The sequence below is a fragment of the Oncorhynchus tshawytscha genome, unplaced genomic scaffold (assembly GCF_018296145.1).
Source record: "Oncorhynchus tshawytscha isolate Ot180627B unplaced genomic scaffold, Otsh_v2.0 Un_contig_1019_pilon_pilon, whole genome shotgun sequence".
NCBI lineage: Eukaryota > Metazoa > Chordata > Actinopteri > Salmoniformes > Salmonidae > Oncorhynchus > Oncorhynchus tshawytscha.
This window is the reverse complement of record NW_024609758.1, coordinates 65,198-90,090: the sequence shown is the minus strand read 5'-3', so window position 1 is coordinate 90,090 and position 24,893 is coordinate 65,198. Positions and strand designations below refer to the sequence as shown.

Below are 24,893 nucleotides of genomic sequence, written 5' to 3'. Positions count from 1 at the left end.
ACAGGGGTACCGTTATTTATGTGTGTTCCTCTTCTCCGATCCCCACCACAGTTACGACAGATGGATGCTAAACTAGACGCTGTTTGCCTTGAGAGTTTCATTTGTAGAGGGTCCGCACAACGAAACCAAAAACATGATCAAAATGATTTGTATGCTCTTCTCTTAATTCTGACTGAGGAGGGCCAAACACCGAGGTTCAGGCTGTGATGTCATCATCAGTGGGAGGCCACATAGAGGTGCACTGGTCCTTTACGTTCAGGTTCGGGAGCGGCTGAAAAGCCAAGCAAGTGTTATTTTACTATGAAGATTTGTGATCAACGCCTTTTTTTTTTATGACCATCCGTTGAGTCGGGACGCTTGTCTCTGGTTTACACTAAATATACTATTTGAATAACTTTAATTTTTATTATTGTCATATTACTCTGTTGAATTGTCTCTCATTCATAAGCACTTAAATGTTTTCTTCTGAAGTTCTCGCAGACGGGTCTCGGTGTCTGTGTGGAATATCACCACCTGAACAGTACCTGCGCACAGTAGTCGTAGTCATGATTAAATAAATCATTGCAATGATTTTTTTTTAAACTATCTCCATTTTTATTTTATATAATCTATGAAGCTGCTGAGCTCAAGAAGTGAAGAGTGTCTGTTTTAATCAGTAATGACTAATTAAAGTGTTACTCTATTAAGGAAGTAGGCGACCTCATGTCAGCCGAGCACCTGGCTCATGCCGGGGAGGCAGACTAATGCAATCACTTCCCACCTGGTTCAAACTCCTCCCACCGGTGTAACCCGGGCCAGATAAACAAACCCCCTCGGTGACGAGGTTGCCATGGGGACCTCCCGTGTGGTGCAGCGGTCTAAGGCACGGCATCGCAATGCTAGAGGTGTCAATGAATGAATAAAATCAGTTTCCATGTGGGGAATCGTAGTTGGTGGTCATTATAGTGATGTCTTGTTTTGACTGATGTCATGTTTATGCTAATATGGCAAAAAATTCACGAGCAAGATAACCAACAACCATAACGATGTATGTGAGACAAGTGCTCATTGTGCAAATGTATTTGTTTTCAATAAACATTTGGAGATTAAATATAGTATACATGTTGTCAACAGTCTAATGCTAAGTACAAGTGCTAGTCGAAACTATGAAATGTTCGACTTGCCAACGTGTAGTTATACACCTGCTGTATTCAACGAATCAGCAAGTCGGAAATGTCCTCCTTGTTTCTGACCTGCATGTGAACGCAGCATCAGCCAACTCTGTTTCCCCATAGTTGCGCATGCGTCGGTTTCGTTGCTAAACAACCAACCCATCTATGCCTCTTAAGGGGAAGTAAATCAGATAACATTACTGAGTTCGGGGTAATCCTACTGAGTACTATTTTGGACCGGTAACAGATTGTAACAGATTACATTTAGAAAGTAATTTACCCAACCCTGTTTATATCATACTGTGTTGTATGTACACTACTGTATTGGAGACGAAGTCCCATTGATATTGTTGCTGTTTGGACTCCAGAACAGATGGTGGCGCTAACGCGGATCGTCTGAGGAATCTAACCCGGAAGCTGACCCGGAAGAAGAAACATACTAACGTTGATAGTTAGCTAGCGGGGTTATTTTGCAAGTGTGCGAAAATGTGTCCGATATCATTTGATACGGTTTAAAGTAGATTTTGATATTGCCAAACACGGACTATAAACGTGGAACCAACGATGTTACCAACCACAATTCCATATCGTTTTGTTATCGGGTCTAGGAAAGTAAGTTAGCTTGTTAGCTAAAGCCTAGCTTACTGATTTAGCTAGTTTTCAAATAGTTCTGGATAGAAAGCAATCCGCTATCTAGCTAATGTGAACTCGTGGTGAACGGTCACTGGAATGAAAACGGTTATTTCAGAATAATCTGCTATAATTCAGTGCTCTAACTACATAATTCATAGGAAGCTATAGAAGAATTCATGATGGATGAGGTGAGACCGATGGAGGACTAGTACCATTGAGGACGTTCACCATTTTGAAGTAATCAACTGGGTGGGACTTCCGGTGGGTTAAGGAAGGATCTCATAATTCCATCCAGGTCATCAGGAGGGATCAGCCAATTAATTATATTTGTGAGAAAACGTTCCAAAACTGCAGGTGATAGTCAATTGCCAACCTTGGCTTTATATCTGTTTAAATAACACCCTCCAGGTGGCAGTACGCACCCTTTCAGTTTATTTACCAACTCATAGAAGGAGTAGAAGAAGAAAATTGACTACTTCAAAATGGAGATAGCCTCAATGGCGCTGCCCATGCTCAGAGATGCCATAAAATAACATATACAATGTTGTGTCCTCTATCTCTATGGAATGACTGTAGCTAATGTTAGGTGGGTAATGCTAAACCAGTCTGGATGGCGTTGCCTAAAGCCTGTCGCATGCTTTCCAGTCGAAACAGTGCGCACATGTATTATGACGAACATTTGTGACGTTCGAGCACACTTTTTATTTTCTTGAGGCAAGTTGAAATTTGGTAGCTGAAGTCTACGCCCCTTCGTCGGTGATTGGTCAACAGTATTACCAAAAAGATCCCAAGATCGACCAGAGCCTGTCGTTTCCGATGGGAGAAAATGTATCATAGTTTGTAGAACAAGCAAGGAAGTGGGCAGAGCCAAACACTAGCTAGTGAGAGCCTAGCATTTATTTGCATATTTGCATTAGGGAACGTCTACTCTTAAGTGTGTGTGTTCTCAATATGCCCTTCTAAACAACACCTTTTTTTTTTTTTTTACTTTGCAAAGGGTAAAGTCTACTAAACGCAGTCCACTCTGTTACAGATTATAGTTTTGGAAACAGAATACTGAATGGAGATCAAATGTTTAATCGATGAGAAAATGTGCAGAATGTCGGCCAAAATCCATCTCACTCCATCTTCTCCCCCAGCCGGCCACTTAAGTATCAAAACTAAGTGTAAATCAAAATATTTGGTATCAAAACTAAGTGTAAACGCCAAAATATACTTCAGTATCAAACAGTGTTGCAAAAGTAACCAATTTTCAAAGTTGAGTAAATGTAGAATATACCTTAATATAAAATGACTCAGGGATGTTCTCTGTTTAGTCACTCCAGCAACTATTTGGTTTTAAATGTTCTCTAAGTATCAAAACTAAGTGTAAATTCTAAAATATACTTAAGTATCAAAACTAAGTGTAAATGACCAAAATGTTTTCTTAAGTATCAAAACTAGGCAGTGTAAATGTCTCTCTATACTTAAGTATCCACCAGATCAGAGGCAGTGGGAAATTCTAAAATATACTTAAGTATCAAAACAGTAGGGATGAAATGTTCTCTGTTTATGACTCCACCAGATCAGAGGCAGTAGGGATGACCAGGGATGTTCTCTGTTTCGTACTTACCAGATCAAAGGCAAACGGTAGGGATGACCAGGGATGTTCTCTTAAGTGACTCAAAGAAAGGCAGTAGGGATGACCAAAATGTTCTCTGTTTAGTGACTCCACCAGATCAGAGGCAGTAGGGATTACAAATTATGTTCTCTGTTTAGTGACTCCACCAGATCAGAGGCAGTAGGGAGGACCAGGGATGTTCTCTGTTTAGTGACTCCACCAGATCAGACCAGTAGGGATGACGGCAGGGATGTTCTCTGTTTAGTGACTGATCAGAGGCATTTTCTCTGTTTTTTAAAATGTGAGTCCATCAGATCAGAGGCAGTAGGGATGACCAGGGATGTTCTCTGTTTAGTGACTCCACCAGATCAGAGGCAGTAGGGATGACCAGGGATGTTCTCTGTTTAGTGACTCCATCAGATCAGAGGCAGTAGGGAGGACCAGGGATGTTCTCTGTTTAGTGACTCCACCAGATCAGAGGCAGTAGGGATGACCAGGGATGTTCTCTGTTTAGTGAGTCCACCAGATCAGAGGCAGTAGGGATGACCAGGGATGTTCTCTGTTTAGTGAGTCCACCAGATCAGAGGCAGTAGGGAGGACCAGGGATGTTCTCTGTTTAGTGACTCCACCAGATCAGAGGCAGTAGGGATGACCAGGGATGTTCTCTGTTTAGTGACTCCACCAGATCAGAGGCAGTAGGGAGGACCAGGGATGTTCTCTGTTTAGTGAGTCCACAGATCAGAGGCAGTAGGGATGACCAGGGATGTTCTCTGTTTAGTGACTCCACCAGATCAGAGGCAGTAGGGAGGACCAGGGATGTTCTCTGTTTAGTGACTCCACCAGATCAGAGGCAGTAGGGATGACCAGGGATGTTCTCTGTTTAGTGACTCCACCAGATCAGAGGCAGTAGGGATGACCAGGGATGTTCTCTGTTTAGTGACTCCACCAGATCAGAGGCAGTAGGGATGACCAGGGATGTTCTCTGTTTAGTGACTCCACCAGATCAGAGGCAGTAGGGATGACCAGGGATGTTCTCTGTTTAGTGACTCCACCAGATCAGAGGCAGTAGGGATGACCAGGGATGTTCTCTTTTAGTGACTCCACCAGATCAGAGGCAGTAGGGATGACCAGGGATGTTCTCTGTTTAGTGACTCCACCAGATCAGAGGCAGTAGGGATGACCAGGGATGAATTGGAGACTGCATGAATTGAACTATTTCCCTTCCTGCTAAGTATTCGAAATGTAACAAGTACCTTTGGGTGTCAGGGAAAATGTATGGAGTAAAAAGTACATGATTTTCTTTTGGGAATGTAGTGGAGTAAAAGTAAAAGTTTAGAAAAATATAAATAGTTAAGTACAGATACAAAAAAAAAAAACGTATGTATTACTTTTACTTAAGTACTTTAAAGTATTACATACGTTTATTACTGCACATTTATGCATCCTGGCTCATTGTTCTTTCTCCTTGTCGGAACGAGATTCTTCAATGAAGTGTTTGTTGTGATTCAACGAGAGACGACTAGTTTTCATGCTCATTTTTCCACTTTAGAAATACTGCACCAAGTATCTTAGTTCGATATTTACAATTTTGCGACTAAGACCTCCTCGGTAAAGACATCTAAATTATTAATTACAGATTTTTTTATTTATCTTAGATTAATTCTGGCTATTTTGATGAAGTGTTTCTGGCTGTGTAGTTGCTACAGTAGCTCAAGAGGGACAAAGTAATTTTGCCTTTCTCTAGTTTTTCAATTAAAGGTCTTTATGGAGTTTGTGAACAGAGACATTCTCTTCGCTGATTTCTGCTTGGAGCAAACCGAACCTATGTAGGCAGACGCCTTTAAGCGTAAATCGGAGTCCACAGACGCTGCGGCGCGACATCCCATTGTGACACAGCTACGCGGCTCTGACGCACAGCGGGGCGGGGGAGGGACACAGCCCGAACGCACAACTTCCCACAATTTCAACACAATGGAACGCAATTCAAAAAGTATTAAAGCCCAAAGTTCTAGAACACTGCGGTGCGTACGCGTTTTGGAACTCTGATACACGCAAGTGGTAGCTGATGATGAGTGTCGCTATTTTATAACAAGTCATTCTTTATTTTAGGATTCTGCCGATCCATCCAACCCCCCTCTCTCCTGCTCCACTGAACCCAACCCTCCAGAGTCACTGGTTCCTGACTCTAACCTTAGAGACATCGACAACTGCAGTGAAATACCCAGATTTAACATTGTAGTCAAGGAGGAGGAGGAAGACTGGGATGTGGATAATACTGGTAAGTATTACTATAGTTACTGAATTAATAATATCAATGGGATTATATAGTTCTGTTCCATACAGTGTTTCCCCCAGGATTCTTTTCAGCAGCGGTGGGGGGTGAGGGGGGGGGTTGTTTTGTAGGACGGCTGTGAGGAGAAGGTAATTTCTGGGGACTCTTTTTAAAAGGGCATTCTATTCCAAAACGCATGATAAATGTAATAATGTTGACACCATCTGTAATAGAACAGATGCTGCTCCACTGCGCTGTAGGGAGATGAAGAGGAGCAGGCAGTGGCTGTGCCCTCGTGGCTCTCATTCCTACCACTGTTCAAATATACATTGTAACATCTCACTCTGATCTTAAAGGGAAAGTGCGAGATTTTGGGCAATCTACTTCCCCAGAGTCAGATGAACTCATGGACACCATTTGTATGTTTCTGCAGTTTGAGGGAAGTTTCATTGCACGCAGAGACATAAAAAATGCTATCCACAACTTCATCTGACCCCGGGAAGAAGAAAATGGCGTAATTGGCAGAAATATTGTAAAACATTTTAATTATAATAATTATCATATATTTTGGAGTGGCGGAAACAATTTTGCAGCATACAAATATTTCTGCCGAGACACTTTTAAATGAATATATCAAATAAAATAACATAAAATGTATTTATATAGCCCTTCGTACATCAGCTGATATCTCAAAGTGCTGTACAGAAACCCAGCCTAAAACCCCAAACAGCAAGCAATGCAGGTGTAGAAGCATATAGTGGAAACACTGCCATATATAGCAGTTTAATTCACTCGTTTGCAGAATAAAAACAGAGGACAATTACAAATAATAGAATAGAATCATGTATTTGTCGTAGTGATGCACCGATATGACATTTTTGGCCGATACCAATATCTAATATTTTCCTTGCCAAAAAAAACGAAACCGATATCAAAAAAAAGGTTGCGTTCTTTAATCATTCTAGTACAATTAAACAGTTAACACACACACATGGACACAGAGGTCTAAGGCACTGCGTCTCAGTACAAGAGGCGTCACTACGGTCCCTGGTTCGAATCCAGGCTGTATCACATCCGGCCGTGATTGGGAGTCTCATAGGGCGGCGCACAATTGGCCCAGTGTCATCCAGGTTTGGCCGGGGTAGACTGTCATTGTAAATAAGAATTTGTTCTTAACTGACCTTGCCTAGTTAAATAAAGGTTACACACTCACACACACACACAACAAAAAGTTATTTTGTTGACATTGACGTGTGTCCCCATTACCACTAAAACATAATCAAAACCAATTTCTTTCACTTACTTGCTGTGCTGTTTCATCGTTTCATTCTCAACCAGGATTTCTCATGCTATGCCAAATAGTGTTATTTGATGTGTGTCTTTTTTGACACACAAAGACCCAAACGGCCATAGTATGTCGTGAAGCTAATCGCAGTGATGCTATTACTTTGTAACTCCGGTAGGGCAACATGTGTACCGGTGCTCAACCAGTCGGCGAAAGCCAACATCACCCACGACAGAGAACGGTTGATTGTCAAGGGCAATGAATTCCATTATCTTGGCGTGAATGGATTTCGCTTTTGAGTTGTCTCGCTGAAATTGTCTTACTCTTTCAAATGACTGCTGGACTTGTTGACTGCTCGATCCACACAGCAGACATTGTGGGCTAGTAGGTTAGGAATGCTGTGTTGCACGTGTAGCGCAAACTTTTACATGGCGTCATTACGTCACCTACATTATATAGGTATGCATGCCAGCTTTGACATCAGTTTTGCACGTCGGCGCTAAACTAGTTGGCATTTTTAGCTAATATCGGCCGATTCCGATATGTTCACCGATTATATAGTGCATCCCTAATTTGTCATTGAACTTTTCTTGTCCTATTGTAACAGGAGAGAATCCTAACCCCAGCTCTAGTGAAGAGGCATCAACAGAACAACACCAGGAGAATCGTACGGCTAAGAAGCCATGGCGATGCCCCCAATGTGAAATAGAGATCGCTCACCCATCCAATGTCAACAGACACCTAAGAACACACACAAAACCTGCTAAGGAGTCTTCCATCTGTCCAGTATGTAGAAAAGACTTTGTTCACCCCTCCAAACTGAAGAGACACCGCCGAACACATACAGGAGAGAAGCCTTACCAGTGCTCTGTGTGCGGGAAGCGATTCACACTGAAGCCCCACCTGGAAAGACATCAGATGACCCACCCTGGAGAGAAACAGCCAAACGCGACAAAGAAGCACCCGTGCTCCGAATGTGGAAAGGAATGTTTCTCTGCATATGAACTGAAGATGCACATGAGAAAGCACACAGGGGAGAGACCTCACCAGTGCTCCTACTGCGAGATGAGCTTTGGCTGTAAGGGAACTCTATCGAGACATGTAAGACGCCATACAGGAGCACCCACACCAAAACCTTACCAATGCTCACAGTGTGGGAAGAGATACGAGTCACCATCGAGGCTCAGGCAGCATCAGACTGTGCACACTGGAGAGAAACCTTACGAGTGCTCTGATTGCGGGAGAGGTTTCGCTTCGACCGAAGGTCTTCGCAAACATCAATGCAGTCATGCCAGTAACCATAGCAACCAGTGTACACTGGGAATTCGAGATACGGCATCATCGGGCAGTCAAACTATGAATATCAAGATCGAAGACGAGGAACAGGAGCTGGCAATTAATGTCAAAGAGGAGGAGGAGGAAATTGGTGTTTTTGTCAATGGTGATAAAGAAACCTTACCAGTGTACCACCTGTAAAAATACCTTTGTTCACCCTAGCTCTCTAGCAAGACACAAACAATCCCACACTAGTGTCAGCTGTTCAGAATGTGGGAAGGAATTCAGCCAATCGTGGACTTTCAAGATACACATGCAACAGCACACCGGAGAGAAACCACACCACAGCTCTCCGTGTAATAAGAGTTTCTCAGCTTTTGCACTTCTCAGAAGCCACCAGATAGTTCACACTAGGGTGAAACCTTACCCCTGCTCTCTGTAGGAATAGATTCTCCTCCTCAGCAAACCGATCCAGTCAAAGACATCATGTCCTTGCCAAAAATGTAGCTGCTTCTTCCTGAACCAATCTCGTGGACGGGATCACAACAGCAGGTGTCTATGTCAAAGTGAAAGAGAAGAACAAAGATCCTGCTTTTGGTGAGCTAAAGCGTTTATTTTGTACTATTGCTTAGATATTTAATGGGCCCATACTTGCGACCTCTTGCTTAAACTTAGGCTTAGTTTCTTGAGAACTCTTGCTTGCTTTTCCCATGAAATAACGTAGCCCTTTTCCCTGATAGCATGAAATAACGTAGCCCTATGCTAACACAACCAGCTGATAGCATGAGAAAACGTAGCCCTATGCTAACACAACCAGCTGATAGCATGAGAAAACGTAGCCCTGATGCCCTATGCTACACAACCAGCTGATAGCATGAGAAAACGTAGCCCTATGCTAACACAACCAGCTGACAGCATGAGAATAATGCTAGCCATAATGTAGCCCTAACACAACCAGCTGATAGCATGAGAAAATGTAGCCCTATGCTAACACAACCAGCTGACAGCATGAGATAATGTAGCCCTATGCTAACACAACCAGCTGATAGCATGAGAAATGTAGCCCTAACACAACCAGCTGACAGCATGAGAAATGTAGCCCTATGCTAACACAACCAGCTGACAGCATGAGAAAAACGTAGCCCTATGCTAACACAACCAGCTGACAGCTTGAGAAAACGTAGCCCTATGCTAACACAACCAGCTGACAGCATGAGAAAACGTAGCCCTATGCTAACACAACCAGCTGATAGCATGAGAAAACGTAGCCCTATGCTAACACAACCAGCTGATAGCATGAGAAAACGTAGCCCTATGCTAACACAACCAGCTGATAGCATGAGAAAACGAGCCCTATGCCACAACCAGCTGACAGCATGAGAAAACGTAGCCCTGCTATGATAGCATGAGAAAACGTGCCCTACTGTGACAGCTGACCAGCATGATAATGCTTGATATGCATGATAGCATGAGAAAACGTAGCCCTATGCTAACACACTGGATAGAAACCTTATGCCTGCCCCAACTGTGACAAGAGCTTTGCTTTCGCTTCAGCCTTGAAAAGACACCATAAGTTACACACAGGAGAGAAAACCCACTCCTGCTCTGTGTGGGGAAGAGTTTTACTCAATCATCCACCTTGAAGGATCACTTCAGGACACATTCAGGAGAGGATTAGTTATCCAAGATCCTTTAAGCTCCAATGCCTGAAACACTCCAATGCCTGAAACTGGAGACACGGGTGAGGGGCATACAGTACCTCGTGGACTGGGAGGGGTACGGTCCGGAGGAGAGGTGCTGGGTACCGGTGGGGGGGACATTTTGGACCCTTCACTTCTGAGGGACTTCCACCGCTCCACCCGGATCGCCCGGCACCTCACCCCGGGTCGCGCACGGGGTACTGTCACGACTCCCACAGAAGTTGGCTCCCCTGCCTGTTCGGGCGGTGCTCGGCGGTCGTCGTCACCGGCCTACTGGCCACCACCGATCCCTTTTTTCCTTTTCTGTTAGTTTAGTCTTATTAGTTGCACCTGTTCCTATTTGTGTTTTCTTGATTTTCTAGCCTATTTTAGCTTGTTAGGCTCTAGTTTGTGCAGGATTATTTTGTGTTCACGCCTGTGTTTGGGGTTGGTCAGTGTTTTCCGCCCTGTGTTTGGGGTTGGTCAGTGTTTTCTGCCCTGTGTTTTGGGTTGGTCAATGTTTTCAACCCTGTGTTTGGGGTTGGTCAGTTTTTCCGGTGTTTGGGGTTGGTTTTTTCAGCCCTGTGTTTGGGGTTGGTCAGTGTTTTCCACCCTGTGTTTGGGCATGACCGTTTGTGCCGGAATAAAGTGCCTATTTTCTTGAACCCTCTGCTCTCTGCACCTGACTCCTACCTTCCACTCCTAGTCATCCGTGACAAAGCATTTTTCTACGACTGGCCATGCTTTCCACCTGGCTACCCCTACCCCTACCCCGGTCAACAGCACTGCACCCCCCACAGCAACTCGCCCAAGCCTTCCCCATTTCTCCTTCTCCCAAATCCAGTCAGCTGATGTTCTGAAAGAGCTGCAAAATCTGGACCCCTACAAATCAGCCGGGCTAGACAATCTGGACCCTTTGTTTCTAAAATGATCTGCCGAAATTGTTGCCACCCCTATTACTAGCCTGTTCAACCTCTTTTTCGTGTCGTCTGAGATTCCCAAAGATTGAAAGCAGCTGCGGTCATCTCCCTCTTCAAAGGGGGAGACACTCTTGACCCAAACTGCGACAGACATATATCTATCCTACCCTACCTTTCTAAGGTCTTCAAAGCCAAGTCAACAAACAGATGACCGACCATTTCGAATCCCACCGTACCTTCTCCGCTATGCAATCTGGTTTCAGAGCTGGTCATGGGTGCACCTCAGCCACGCTCAAGGTCCTAAACGATATCTTAACCGCCATCGATAACAAAACAATACTGTGCAGCCATATTCATTGAACTGGCCAAGGCTTTCGACTCTGTCAATCACCACATCCTCATCGGCAGACTCGACAGCCTTGGTTTCTCAAATGATTGCCTCTGGTTCACCAACTACTTCTCTGATAGAGTTCAGTGTGTCAAATCGGAGGGTCTGTTGTCCGGGCCTCTGGCAGTCTCTATGGGGGTGCCACAGGGTTCAATTCTTGGACCGACTCTCTTCTCTGTATACATCAATGATGTCGCTCTTGCTGCTGGGGAGTCTCTGATCCACCTCTACGCAGACGACACCATTCTGTATACTTCTGGCCCTTCTTTGGACACTGTGTTAACAACCCTCCAGACGAGCTTCAATGCCATACAACTCTCCTTCCGTGGCCTCCAATTGCTCTTAAATACAAGTAAAACTAAATGCATGCTCTTCAACCGATCGCTGCCTACACCTGCACGCAAGTCCAAAATCACTACTCTGGACGGCTCTGACATAGAATATGTGGACAACTACAAATACCTAGGTGTCTGGTTAGACTGTAAACTCTCCTTCCAGACTCACATCAAACATCTCCAATCCAAAGTTAAATCTAGAATTAGCTTCCTATTTTGCAACAAAGCATCCTTCACTCATGCTGCCAAACATACCCTTGTAAAACTGACCATCCTACCGATCCTCGACTTCGGATGTCATTTATAAAATAGCCTCCAACACTCTACTCAATAAATTGGATGCAGTCTATCACAGTGCCATCTGTTTTGTCACCAAAGCCCCATATACTACCCACCACTGCGACCTGTACGCTCTCGTTGGCTGGCCCACGCTTCATACTTGTCGCCAAACCCACTGGCTCCTGGTCATCTACAAGACCCTGCTAGGTAAAGTCCCCCCTTATCTCAGCTCGCTGGTCACCATAGCATCACCCACCTGTAGCACGCGCTCCAGCAGGTATACCTCTCTGGTCACCCCCAAAGCCAATTCTTCCTTTGGCCGCCTCTCCTTCCAGTTCTCTGCTGCCAATGACTGGAACAAACTACAAAAATCTCTAAAACTGGAAACACTTATCTCCCTCACTAGCTTTAAGCACCAGCTGTCAGAGCAGCTTACAGATTACTGCACCTGTACAGAGCCCTTCTATAATTTATCCCAAACAACTACCTCTTTCCCTACTTTATTTATTTAGCTCCTTTGCACCCCATTATTTCCATCTCTACTTTGCACATTCTTCCACTGCAAATCAACCATTCCAGGGTTTTACTTTCTATATTGTATTTACTTTGCCACCATGACCTTTTTTTGCCTTTACCTCCCTTATCTCACCTCATTTGCTCACATCGTATATAGACTTGTTTATACTGTATTATTGACTGTATGTTTGTTTTACTCCATGTGTAACTGTGTTGTTGTATGTGTCAAACTGCTTTGCTTTATCTTGGCCAGGTCGCAGTTGTAAATGAGAACTTGTTCTCAATTTGCCTACCTGGTTAAATAAAGGTGAAATAAAATAAAATAGTTAATTCAGTATAAACATAGTTCACTGTTTTATCTTTTGTTTTACATGTAATCTGGATGCTTTGGTGTGTTTGGACCCCAGGAAGAGTAGCTACGTTGGCAGCAGCTAATGGGGATACCTAATAAACCCCAGGAAGAGTAGCTACGTTGGCAGCAGCTAATGGGGATACCTAATAAACCCCAGGAAGAGTAGCTACCTTAGCAGCAGCTAATGGGGATCCCTAATAAACCCCAGGAAGAGTAGCTAAATATCCCTAACATTTGGCAAATCTAACCCCTAATAAACCCCATAATTATATCCTAATAAATACAAATACAACATTTGAAAATTCCATAATTCTATACAAGCTAAAACTAAAGCAGGAAGTACCCGTGACTCGCTCAATACGTAAGTGGTCAGAGGACGCAGATGCTACACTACAGGACTGTTTTGCTAGCACAGACTGTACACAGTGACTGTACATACATGTCCCAACCAGAAGCCATGGATTACAGGTAACATCCGCACCGAGCTAAAGGCTAGAGCTGCCGCTTTCAAGGAGCGGGGCAACACTGAAGCATGCATGAGAGCACCAGCTGTTCCTGACTACTGTGTGATCACACTTTCTGTAGCCGATGTGAGCAAGACCTATAAACAGGTCCTCACTGTGTCCTCACTGATATTTGACAGGTTGAATAAGTTGGCGTGTCCAAACTTTTGACTGGTACTGTTTATACTAGGCTGTGTCAGAGGAAGGCCCAGAAAATTGTCAAAGACTCCTGTCACCCAAGTCATCGACTGTTCTCTCTGCTACCGCACGGAAAGTGGTACCGGTGCGCCAAGTCTATGTCCATAAGGCTCCTGATCAGCTTCTACCACCAAGCCATAAGACTGCTGAACAATGAATCAAATGACCTCCCGAACTATTTACATTGTTCTCCCGAACTATTTACATTGACCCCCTCCATTATTTTACAGTGCTGCTACTCGCTGCTTATTATCTATGCATAGTCACTTTGCCCCTACCTGCATGTACAAATGGCCTTGACTAATCTGTTACCCCCACATTGACTCTGTACCGATATCCCCTGTAAATACCCTCGTTATTGTTATGTAATTTTCTTACTTTTTGAATAATTTTTTTAACTTTAGTTTATTTAGTAAACATTTTTCTTGAACTACATTGTTAGGTTAGGGGCTTGTAAGTAAGCATTTCACGGTAAGGTCAACTACACCTGTTGTATTCGGGAGGATGTGACAAATATAGTGCAGCATTTGGTAGATGCCAGGTAGAGAGAGGCTAGAGAGGCTCAGAGATTATAGAATGAGTCATGATGTATAGTATGCAGAGGCTGTTAAAACAGATTGGTGGAACTGCAATGAAGACTGATAGAACAACTGTACCTAAGGTTGGTTGTATTTCTGCTGGTTTGGAAGCCTGTTCAGAAATCTTGCTCTCATGAATGTCTGGTGTCAAAGGACACTTTGAATAATGAATAAAGTTGACTTCGTAGCTTTTATTGGTAAGACTATCAATACGACTCGGGTTGTGGAAAGAAGAAATGCCAGATTGAAGGTTACTGTGGAGACGGCAAAAGAGATATTGGGGGTAACAGATGTTACTGTTGAAATGGTTCTGAACCTGCTGAACAATACCAAGGGGGGTTCAGCATGATATAGATACAGTTTAATGGGGTAGGAGGGTTGGGGAGTGTTTTTGGTTGTTGATCTGCTGAACAATACTAAGGGGTGGGGGTTCAGCATGATATAGATACAGTTTAATGGGGTAGGAGGGTTGGGGAGTGTTTTTGGGGGGAGGGGGGTGGTAGAAGTTGGTATTTGGTTGTTATATTATTTTCATGGTAGCACAGAATTGGGAAGATCATGATTGATCGTACATTCCAGCACAGTAGATGGCGGCATGCAAATAAACGTTTGTTTGCAGACCGCCATGATACCATAGAAAAAGATGAACTGGTGGTGGCGGTACCGCAGAATGAGTCGGCAGCAGAGTCTTCGTATGGACCGGAAGTTAGGCCGGAAGGAGGAAAACACTAATGTAGCTAGCTGGTAGCTAACCATGCATATATTATTTAGTGTACAGGTAAATATTGTTAATAATTCCTCAGGTTTCTATCAAACTGTAACGTTAGTAACAATCTAGTGTCCCGTAGAGCTTTCTGCTGTTTTGCGGTAATGCGGATTGACAGAAGAATCTAACCCGGAAGCTGGCCTGGAAGAAAGAAGATGCTTATGTTGATAGCTAGTTAGCTTAGTTTAGTAGTGTCTGAAATGTGTCTGATATCATTTGATGTCGTTTAAATTAGACATGGATTTTGCCCAACTCGGACTATATACGTGGAGCTAGCGATATTTTCAACGACCATTTCATACAGTTTTGCTATCTGGTCTAGGAAAGTAAATTATCTAGCTACTGTTGGCCTAGCTAGTTAGCTATCTGAGTTGTATGGGAAGTAATCCGCTAGATAATGTGACCTCGTGGTGAACTGTCGGGGATTTGAGAAGAATCTGCTTTAGTTTAATTCAGTGACCCAACTCTTTCATAGGAAACTATTTCTGAAGAAATCACGATGGATGAGGTGAGAATGACTATAACTAATGCTGAACCAGTCGGGATGGCTATATGCCTAAAGTATTAGCTAGTTAGATCATTCATTTAGCTCTGTATTAAAGCTTCAATTAGTAGTTGAAACGATCACAAAGGGTCTTGCCTCCCCTCTTAGAAGCTAATAAAAAGCTGAGAGGTGGCCTGAAGAAATGTAACCACTCTCAAATTCATAAACAGGGCTATTGATGCAAGGACTGACCATTCATGATGTGACAATAATAGTTTTAACCATGTTTTGAGGTTAAATAGTGTTTGTTTACATTTACTTTGTTTACAAACATCGGAGTAAAACAAGTTTATATTTTGGGTTCTGATGGGTATATATATAACTAATTCAATCTTATTCTTTATTTTAGGATTCTGCCGATCCATCCAACCCCCCTCTCTCCTGCTCCACTGAACCCAACCCTCCTGACTCTAACCATAGAGACATCGACACCTGCAGTGAAATACCCAGATTTAACATTGTAGTCAAGGAGGAGGAAGACTGGGACGTGGATGATACTGGTAAATAAACATGCTTCATTAAGTCTCAGAGATTATACAGTTCCATTCTATGTATAGCAGTTTAATTGGTAACACTTTATTTGGATAATCCACCTGTAGATTTTCTACAGACATCAGTAGCATGTCAACTAATACATTTACATTGTAGTCATTTAGCAGACTCTCTGATCCAGAGCCACTACAGTAGTGAGTCATTTAGCAGAGACTGATCCAGAGTTAATACAGTAGTGAGTCATTTAACAGACTCTCTGATCCAGAGTTAATACAGTAGTGAGTCATTTAGCAGAGTCTGATCCAGAGTTAATACAGTAGTGAGTCATTTAACAGACTCTCTGATCCAGAGTTAATACAGTAGTGAGTCATTTAGCAGACTCTCTGATCCAGAGTTAATACAGTAGTGAGTCATTTAACAGACTCTCTGATCCAGAGTTAATACAGTAGTGAGTCATTTAGCAGACTCTCTGATCCAGAGTTAATACAGTAGTGAGTCATTTAATAGACTCTCTGATCCAGAGTTAATACAGTAGTGAGTCATTTAGCAGACTCTCTGATCCAGAGTTAATACAGTAGTGAGTCATTTAGCAGACTCTCTGATCCAGAGTTAATACAGTAGTGAGTCATTTAACAGACTCTCTGATCCAGAGTTAATACAGTAGTGAGTCATTTAATAGACTCTCTGATCCAGAGTTAATACAGTAGTGAGTCATTTAATAGACTCTCTGATCCAGAGTTAATACAGTAGTGAGTCATTTAACAGACTCTCTGATCCAGAGTTAATACAGTAGTGAGTCATTTAATAGACTCTCTGATCCAGAGTTAATACAGTAGTGAGTGCAAACATTTTCAAACCTTTTTGTTGTTGTTGTTGTTGTACGGGTCCTCCGTGGGAATAGAACCCACAACCCTGGCGTTAGAAGTGCCATGACCTACCACCTGAGCAAACTATCTACTAGTCGTAACCTTACCCTTATTCTAACCCTAACCTTACCCTTATTCTAAACATAACCCTAACCTTACCCTTATTCTAAACATAACCCTAACCTTACCCTTATTCTAACCCTAACCTTACCCTTATTCTAAACATAACCCTAACCTTACCCTTATTCTAAACATAACCCCAACCTTACCCTTATTCTAAACATAACCTTACCCTTATTCTAAACATAACCCCAACCTTACCCTTATTCTAAACATAACCTTACCCTTATTCTAAACATAACCCCAACCTTACCCTTATTCTAAACATAACCTTACCCTTATTCTAAACATAACCCCAACCTTACCCTTATTCTAAACATAACCCCAACCTTACCCTAAAACATAACCCAACCTTACCCTTATTCTAAACATAACCCCAACCTTACCCTTATTCTAAACATAACCTTACCCTTATTCTAAACATAACCCCAACCTTACCCTTATTCTAAACATACCCCAACCTTACCCTTATTCTAAACATAACCCCAACCTTACCCTTATTCTAAACATTAACCCCAACCTTACCCTTATTCTAAACATTAACCCCAACCTTACCCTTATTCTAAACATTAACCCCAACCTTACCCTTATTCTAAACATTAACCCCAACCTTACCCTTATTCTAAACATTAACCCCAACCTTACCCTTATTCTAAACATTAACCCCAACCTTACCCTTATTCTAAACATAAACCCAACCTTACCCTTATTCTAAACATAAACCCAACCTTACCCTTATTCTAAACATAAACCCAACCTTACCCTTATTCTAAACATAAACCCAACCTTACCCTTATTCTAAACATAAACCCAACCTTACCCTTATTCTAAACATAAACCCAACCTTACCCTTATTCTAAACATAACTGTAACTGTGGGAGGCAGTTGCTAAGCAACATATAGTCCATCTGTAGCTGCTGTACAGATGGACACACTATTCGTTTAGATAGTCCATCTACAGTTAGTGTGACCATCTGTTTAATTCAATAAAAGGTTAATTGTTTATGGAATAAAAACACAGGACAGTGACCGATAATAGCTATAAAATAGTAATATGTTTTGTTTACCCCTTGAATTCCATGTCATTTCAGGTAGCCATGACAACCACCATCACAATGATTCTTATGAAATTGTGTCTGTAGTTGGTAACAGATAAGATTCGCTTTCCTGCAAAATTATTATTTTGTTGAAATTACATTTAATCTCTGAGAAATGAAGCTCATTGATTGAATCCAAATGGGCCCTTTTGATTTGTAGGATTCACATAATAGTCAATAAATATCCACATCTGATCTGGATCAAACTTAGTCCTTCCATTGAGTAAGATACACTACGTGGACAAAAGTATGTGGACATGCGTCATATTAGTGGATTTGGCTATTTCAGCCACACCCGTTGCTGACAGGTGTGTAAAATCAAGCACACAGCCATGCAATCACCATAAACAAACATTGGTAATAGAATGGCCCGTACTGAAGAGCTCAACTGCCCCGATCAACTCTAAGTGCTGTTATTGTGAAGTGCAAACATCTAGGAGCAACAACGGCTCAGCCGCCTAGTGGTAGGCCACACAAGCTCACGGGAACGGGACAGCCGAGTGCTGTAGCACGTAAAAATCTTCATGTCCTCAGTTGCAACACTCACGACCGAGTTCCAAAACTGCCTCTGGAAGTAACTTCAGCACAAGAACGGTTTGTCGGGAGCTTCATGAAACGGGTTTCCATGAGCCTAAGATCACAATGTCAAGCGTCGGTTGGAGTGGTGTAAGGCTCGCTGCCATTGGACTCTGGGGCAGTGCCAACACGTTTTCTGGATTGATGAATCAGGCCCGAATGCATAGTGCCAACTGTAAAGTTTGGTGGAGGAGGAATAACGGTCTGGGGCTGTTTTTCATGGTTCGGGCTCCTTTAGTTCCAGTGAAGGGAAATCTTAGAGCTACAGCATACAATAACATTCTAGACGATTCTGTGCATCTAACTTTGTGGCAACAGTTTGGTGAAGGCCCTTTCCTGTTTCAACATGACATTTCCTCCGTTCACTGTTCCTCACCCCCAATGCCAATTCCTCCTTTGGCCTCCTATCCTTCCAGTTCTCTGCTGCCAATGACTGGAACGAATTGCAAAAATCACTGAAGCTGGAGACTCATATCTCCCTCACTAACTTTAAGCATCAGCTGTCAGAGCTGCACCTGTACATAGCCCATCTGTAAACAGCCCATCTATCTACCTACCTCATCCCCATACTGGTATTTATTTATTTATTTTGCTCCTTTGCACCCCAGTATCTCTACTTGCACATTCATCTTCTGCACATCTATTCATTCCAGTGTTTTAATTGCTAAATTGCAATTCCTTTGAAACTACTGTCTATTTATTTACCTCCCTAATCTTAGCTCATTTGCTCACATCGTATATAGACTTTATACTGTATTATTGCCTGTATGTTTGTTTTACTCCATGTGTAACTCTGTGACGTTGTATGTGTTGAACTGCTTTGCTTTATCTTGGCCAGGTCGCAGTTGTAAACTTGTTCTCAACTGACCTACCTGGTTAAATAAAGGTGAAATAAAGGTGAAATAAAATAATAACAAATAATAATAATTTAAAAAGTGAGGTAGGCCATAGAGGCGAAATAATTACAACTTAGCATTAATACTGGAGTGATGTGCAGATGATGTGCAATTATGTTTATATACTGTTTTACCGAGTTCATATGTATATACCTATTTAACTGCTGCTGTACACACCTTTTCTATTCATATACTGACCTTACTGTCTATACACACCATTATATATATATATATACATACATGGGGGTGGGCAGGGTAGCCTAGTGGTTAGAGCGTTGGACTAGTAACCGGAAGGTTGCAAGTTCAAACCCCGAGCTGACAAGGTACAAATCTGTCGTTCTGACCCTGAACAGGCAGTTAACCCACTGTTCCTAGGCCGTCATTGAAAATAAGAATTTGTTCTTAACTGACTTGCCTGGTTAAATAAAGGTAAAAAAAATCAATTAAAATTAAAATATATTCCGGACTGTTCTGATACATACATAAAATCCCACCAAAATGTATTGTTCGGTAACACTGATACATTTGTATGTATTGTTTTATATTCTTTTATATTGTTCAGTAACACTGCACTGTTGGAGCTAGAAACATAAGCATTTAGCTTCGCCTGCTATAACAACGGCAGAATACTGTGTGTACACGACCAGTAACATTTGATTTTAAGTGGAGCAACCTTGATTTGGAGGTTCAAAATATCCCTCTGGTGGTTAGCTTAGTGCTAACTGTGCCAGGTTATCTCAAGGAAAAAGCTAACATGTAGCATTTTCGAGAAAAGTATGGACCCTATAATTTTACAATATTTATTTTCTGTTTCGTCAGGAACAAACATTTTGACTTAGTCAGGGAGTTGACTAATTTGAGTTAATCCATATTTATGTTGTTACCACAGAAGAGAGACCTGACCACTGTTCTGAGAGTGAAGGGAGTCCCTCTACATCAGGACTACCTGAACAACACCAGGGAATCACACAGTTAAGAAGATTCACTGCTGTTCAGTGTGTGGAAAAAACTGTCACAAGTTATCAAAACTACAAATACATATGAGAACTCACACAGGAGAAAACCCTTACTCCTGCTCTGTCTGCGGGAAGCAATTCAGTGAGAAAGGAAACCTGAAAAAACACCAGACGTTGCACACAGGAGAGAAGCTGTACAGTTGCTCCGTGTGCGGTGAGAGTTTCTCTTCATCGTCAATTCTTACCAATCACCAGAGAACACACACAGGAGAGAGTCAAGTGTCTGTAGAAGAGTGTGGTTTTACACCACCATTGGTTATCATAGTGAAAGAGGAGGACGAGGATCCTGCTTTTGGTAAGTTTAAGGTACTTATTCTGTAAGGGCTTGAATTTCAAAACATTTGTTTTTATCAAACTTTGTAATACTTTGTTATTCGAAGGGAAAAATATATAGTTAGTTCCACATTTTCGCATAGTTTATCCATCCCATCTTATCCCACAGCAGAGAGACATGACCACTGCTCTGACAGCGAAGGGAGTCCCTCTACATCAGGACTACCTGAACAACACCAGGGGAATCACACGGCTAAGAAGAGTCACTTTTGTTCAGTGTGTGGAAAAAACTGTCACAAGTTATCAAAACTACAAATACACATGAGAACTCACACAGGAGAAAAACCTTACTCCTGCTCTGTCTGCGGGAAGCAATTCAGTGACAAAGGAAACCTGAAAAAACACCAGACGGTGCACACAGGAGAGAAGCTGTACAGTTGCGCCGTGTGGGGAGAGTTTCTCTTCATCGTCAATTCTTACCAATCACCAGAGAACGCATACAGGAGAGAGTCATGGTTTTACACCACCACTCGTTATCATAGTGAAAGAGGAGGAAGAGGATCCTGCTTTTGGTAAGTTAAAGGGACTTATTATTTTTAAACCAATCATTGCGTTACTTTCAGTTATTCAAAGGGGAAAAATATATATAGTTCCACATTACACATGGTTTATCCATCCCATCTTATCCCACAGCAGAGAGACCTGACCACTGCTCTGAGACTGAAGGAAGTCCCTCTACATCAGGATTACCTGAACAACACCAGGGGAATCACACAGTTAAGAAGATTCACTGCTGTTCAGTGTGTGGAAAAAACTGTCAGAAATTATCAAAACTACAAATACACATGAGAACTCACACAGGAGAAAAACCTTACTCCTGCTCTGTCTGCGGGAAGCAATTCAGTGACAAAGGAAACCTAAAAAAACACCAGACTGTGCACACAGGAGAGAAGCTGTACAGTTGTTCCGTGTGTGGGGAGAGTTTCTCTTCATCGTCAAATCTTACCAAACACCAGAGAACACACACAGGAGAGAGTCAAGTGTCTGTAGAAGAGTGTGGTTTTACACCAGCACTGGTTATCAAAGTGAAAGAGGAGGATGAGGATCCTGCTTTTGGTAAGTTAAAGGTACTCATTCTGTAAGGGCTTGAATTGCAAAAATGTTTTATTAATAATTATTTATATTACTTTCAGTTATTCAACGGGAAAAAACTATGGTGACAATTCCACATTTTCACGTAGTTTATGCATCCCATCTTATCCCACAGCAGAGAGACATAACCACTGCACTGACAGTGAAGTGAGTCACTCTACATCAGGAGAACCTAAAAAACAGGAGAATCACACAGCAAAGAGCTCTCACTGCTGTTCAGTGTGCGGAAGAGATTGCCAAAAGCTATCATCACTGCTAATACATATGAGAATACACACAGGAGAAAAGCCATACCCTTGCTCTGTGTGTGGAAAGCAGTTCCGTGTAAAAAGACATCTTCAAGACCACCAGAAAGTGCACACTGGAGAGAAACCTTACGTCTGCTCCAAATGTGACAAGAGGTTTGGTTTCGCCTCAGCCTTGAAAAGGCACCAGTGGTTACACGCGGAAGAGAAACCTTACTCCTGCTCTGTGTGTGGGAAGGGTTTTGGCCGTCCAGATCAGTTAAAGGACCACTCTCTGCAACACGCAGGGAAACCCCACTGCTGTTCTGTGTGTGGGAAGGGTTTCAGCCGTCCAGATCAGCTAAAGGACCACTCTCTGCAACACGCAGGGAAACCTCACTACTGTTCTGTGTGTGGGAAGTGTTTCAGTGAGAAGGGGTATCTTGAAGACCACCAGTCAGTGCACACTGGAGAGAAACGACACCCTTGCCCTGTCTGCAATAAGAGTTTTGTAAGATTAGCAGGCCTTAAAGTCCACCACAGATATCATACAGGAGAGAAACCTTACAGCTGTCCTAAATGTGGCCAGAGCTTCATTAGTTCTCAAAAACTTCAGAGACATCAGAAAACTCATGCTGGTTTACCACCTGTTGAGTTTCAAAACCCTGTTACAATTGAAGGAGAGCGGGAGGGAGAAGATGAGGAAGTTGGTGGTCTGATTAATTCAGATGGAGAAGAGGTTGGTTGGGATCTTCATCGTCTCGGTAAGTGGAAGCAGAACAGCCATGAATTACATGAATACAATATTGACTTTGAATGAACATCGCTCTTTTATTTAAAAATCCAATGCAGCCATTTTTTGTGAAATAATTTCTGGGTAAAAATGAAGTACCTTGCTGTGATTGTTTTCAATTAAAATGGTCAATGATAAACAAGCAACATCTCAAGCAAGAATTTTGCTAGGACTGTCTGGGAGTTGTCTGAGTAGGGAGGGGAAAAATGAAAATGAGCTGTTATTAGCAGAGAGGTTTGGAACTCTCTTTCTTATTGGTCTGTTAATTACTTTACCGCCTGGTGATGTCACCAGGCAGGCCAAAACTCCATCCCACCAAAACAGATTGAAATTTCAAAATTCAAACAGCACTTACGCTAAAAGGGTATTATCATAATTTAAAATAAACTGTATTTTGTGTGTAAATGTGTATGAAAGACAGGAAATCACATCATTGCACTGAACCTTCTAATCTATGTTGTCTCATTCACACAGACGAGAGTTCGGAGGGGAGAACCTCTACATCAGGAGAACCTAAAGAAACCTAGGGGAATCTCAAAGCTCAGAGATACAGTTGCTCTGTGTGTGGGACAGACTGGCAACGGTTATTTGATCTGAAAAAGACAAAATGACAGTGCACACAGGAGAGAAATCGTACAGCTGTCCTGTATGTGGAAAGAGTTTTAAACGAGCAGACCTCGTGAAACAACACCTGTGGACACACAAAGGAGACACATGGGGAGAAACCTTACCCATGTTCTGTCTGTGGGAAGACTTTAAGCAAGATCATCAGACCTTTAAAATGCACAATAAGAGTTCATACAGGAGAGAAACCTTACAGCTGTGCTGAATGTGGCCAGAGCTTTTTGCCATAGTTTGTACATCTGCGTTGTTATATTGCTTATATAGGTCTATCTCATTAGTAGCTTATTAATCATTTTAGGTAAAGTAAGAATGATGCATTTAATTGTTTATTTCTTTACTTTGTGTGTTATAATTATATCTCTGGTGATTTTCTCCATGAGGGTGGTGAGATAGAGACCCAACAACACATTATATTATAGTATCCCTTCCTCATAACCATGTTTGCCAGTGACAGTCTCTTCCCATTCAAATATTTTTGTTCATCTAAAAGTTCTGTTAATAGACCCTTGTAATTCCAGCTCCTATTGCGAGGGGTTGTTTTCCCAATGCTTTTTCAGTGCGTCTGTCTGTCTATAAAAGTGAATCTTCGTGATTGTATCGTCCTGTACTCTTTTCGTAACCTAGAGTGAAGATGATTCATTCTGTTCTCTTTTCGTAACCCACAGTGAAGATGATTCATTCTGTTCTCTTTTCGTAACCCACAGTGAAGATGATTCATTCTGTTCTCTTTTCGTAACCCACAGTGAAGATGATTCATTCTGTTCTCTTTTCGTAACCCACAGTGAAGATGATTCATTCTGTTCTCTTTTCAACCCACAGTTCACCCACAGTGAAGATGATTCATTCTGTTCTCTTTTCATAACCCACAGCCTGTTCTCTTTTCAGAGTGAAGATGATTCATTCTGTTCTCTTTTCATAACCCACAGTGAAGATGATTCATTCTGTTCTCTTTTCATAGCCCAGTGAAGAATTCATTCTGTTCTCTTTTCATGATTTCATTCTGTTCTCTTTTCATAGCCCAGAGTGAAGAGGATTCATTCTGTTCTCTTTTCATAATCCACAGTGAAGATGATTCATTCCTTTTTAGCCTAATAAAATACTTAAAATAGTAGGCTAACCGTTGAGTCTGGGTTTCTGTCTTTCTCTGTGAGGCCTAAACATCATCTGAATTTCCGTCGCTGTCCATTTCGGAATTGCTGAACGAATAGGCCTGCCTCATCGCAGCTCGTTTTCTTGTAGTTACCTATACTTAAGAGCTAAGTGTTAATTATAAAAGAACAATCATTTGTGAATGTAATAATGTGTGTGTGTGTGTTTTGGCTTCAAAAGTTAAAACTCATGTCGACATTCATTATTTTTATTGAAGGAGAATGCGGTTCTTATCCAGTTACACAAATCCACAAGGAGTCAGTAGAAACCTTATTGAAGCTCGTCGGCCATCAGCTCCACTCTCTGTGACAGGTTCATGTGTAGACCCTAAAAGTTTGTCA

The 24,893-nt window shown here is 42.1% G+C and overlaps 1 protein-coding gene and 2 long non-coding RNA genes across 3 annotated transcripts; all 3 read left to right on the top strand.

Moving 5' to 3' along the window:
* The first annotated feature begins 1,474 nt into the window (after positions 1 to 1,474).
* LOC121845756 (zinc finger protein 239-like) lies at positions 1,475 to 8,417 on the top strand. The gene is made up of 3 exons (XM_042317645.1): positions 1,475 to 1,972; positions 5,494 to 5,662; positions 7,549 to 8,417. The coding sequence occupies exons 1-3, from the start codon at positions 1,961 to 1,963 to the stop codon at positions 8,415 to 8,417; spliced, it is 1,050 nt and encodes a 349-aa protein (XP_042173579.1). The 5' UTR covers positions 1,475 to 1,960.
* Positions 8,418 to 14,618: 6,201 nt separating this feature from the next.
* LOC121845751 lies at positions 14,619 to 21,060 on the top strand. Its single transcript, XR_006082760.1, has 4 exons — positions 14,619 to 15,238; positions 15,624 to 15,774; positions 20,211 to 20,632; positions 20,780 to 21,060. It is a non-coding gene; the product is annotated as an uncharacterized LOC121845751 (long non-coding RNA).
* Positions 21,061 to 21,940: 880 nt separating this feature from the next.
* On the top strand, positions 21,941 to 23,995 carry LOC121845752. Its single transcript, XR_006082761.1, has 2 exons — positions 21,941 to 22,750; positions 23,254 to 23,995. It is a non-coding gene; the product is annotated as an uncharacterized LOC121845752 (long non-coding RNA).
* Positions 23,996 to 24,893: the final 898 nt, after the last annotated feature.

Bases quoted from the DNA above. Each gene is read 5' to 3' on its own strand.
- LOC121845756 (XM_042317645.1), top strand. The intron at 5,663-7,548 runs GTAAGTATTACT...CTATTGTAACAG, and splicing joins CTGGGATGTGGATAATACTG to GAGAGAATCCTAACCCCAGC.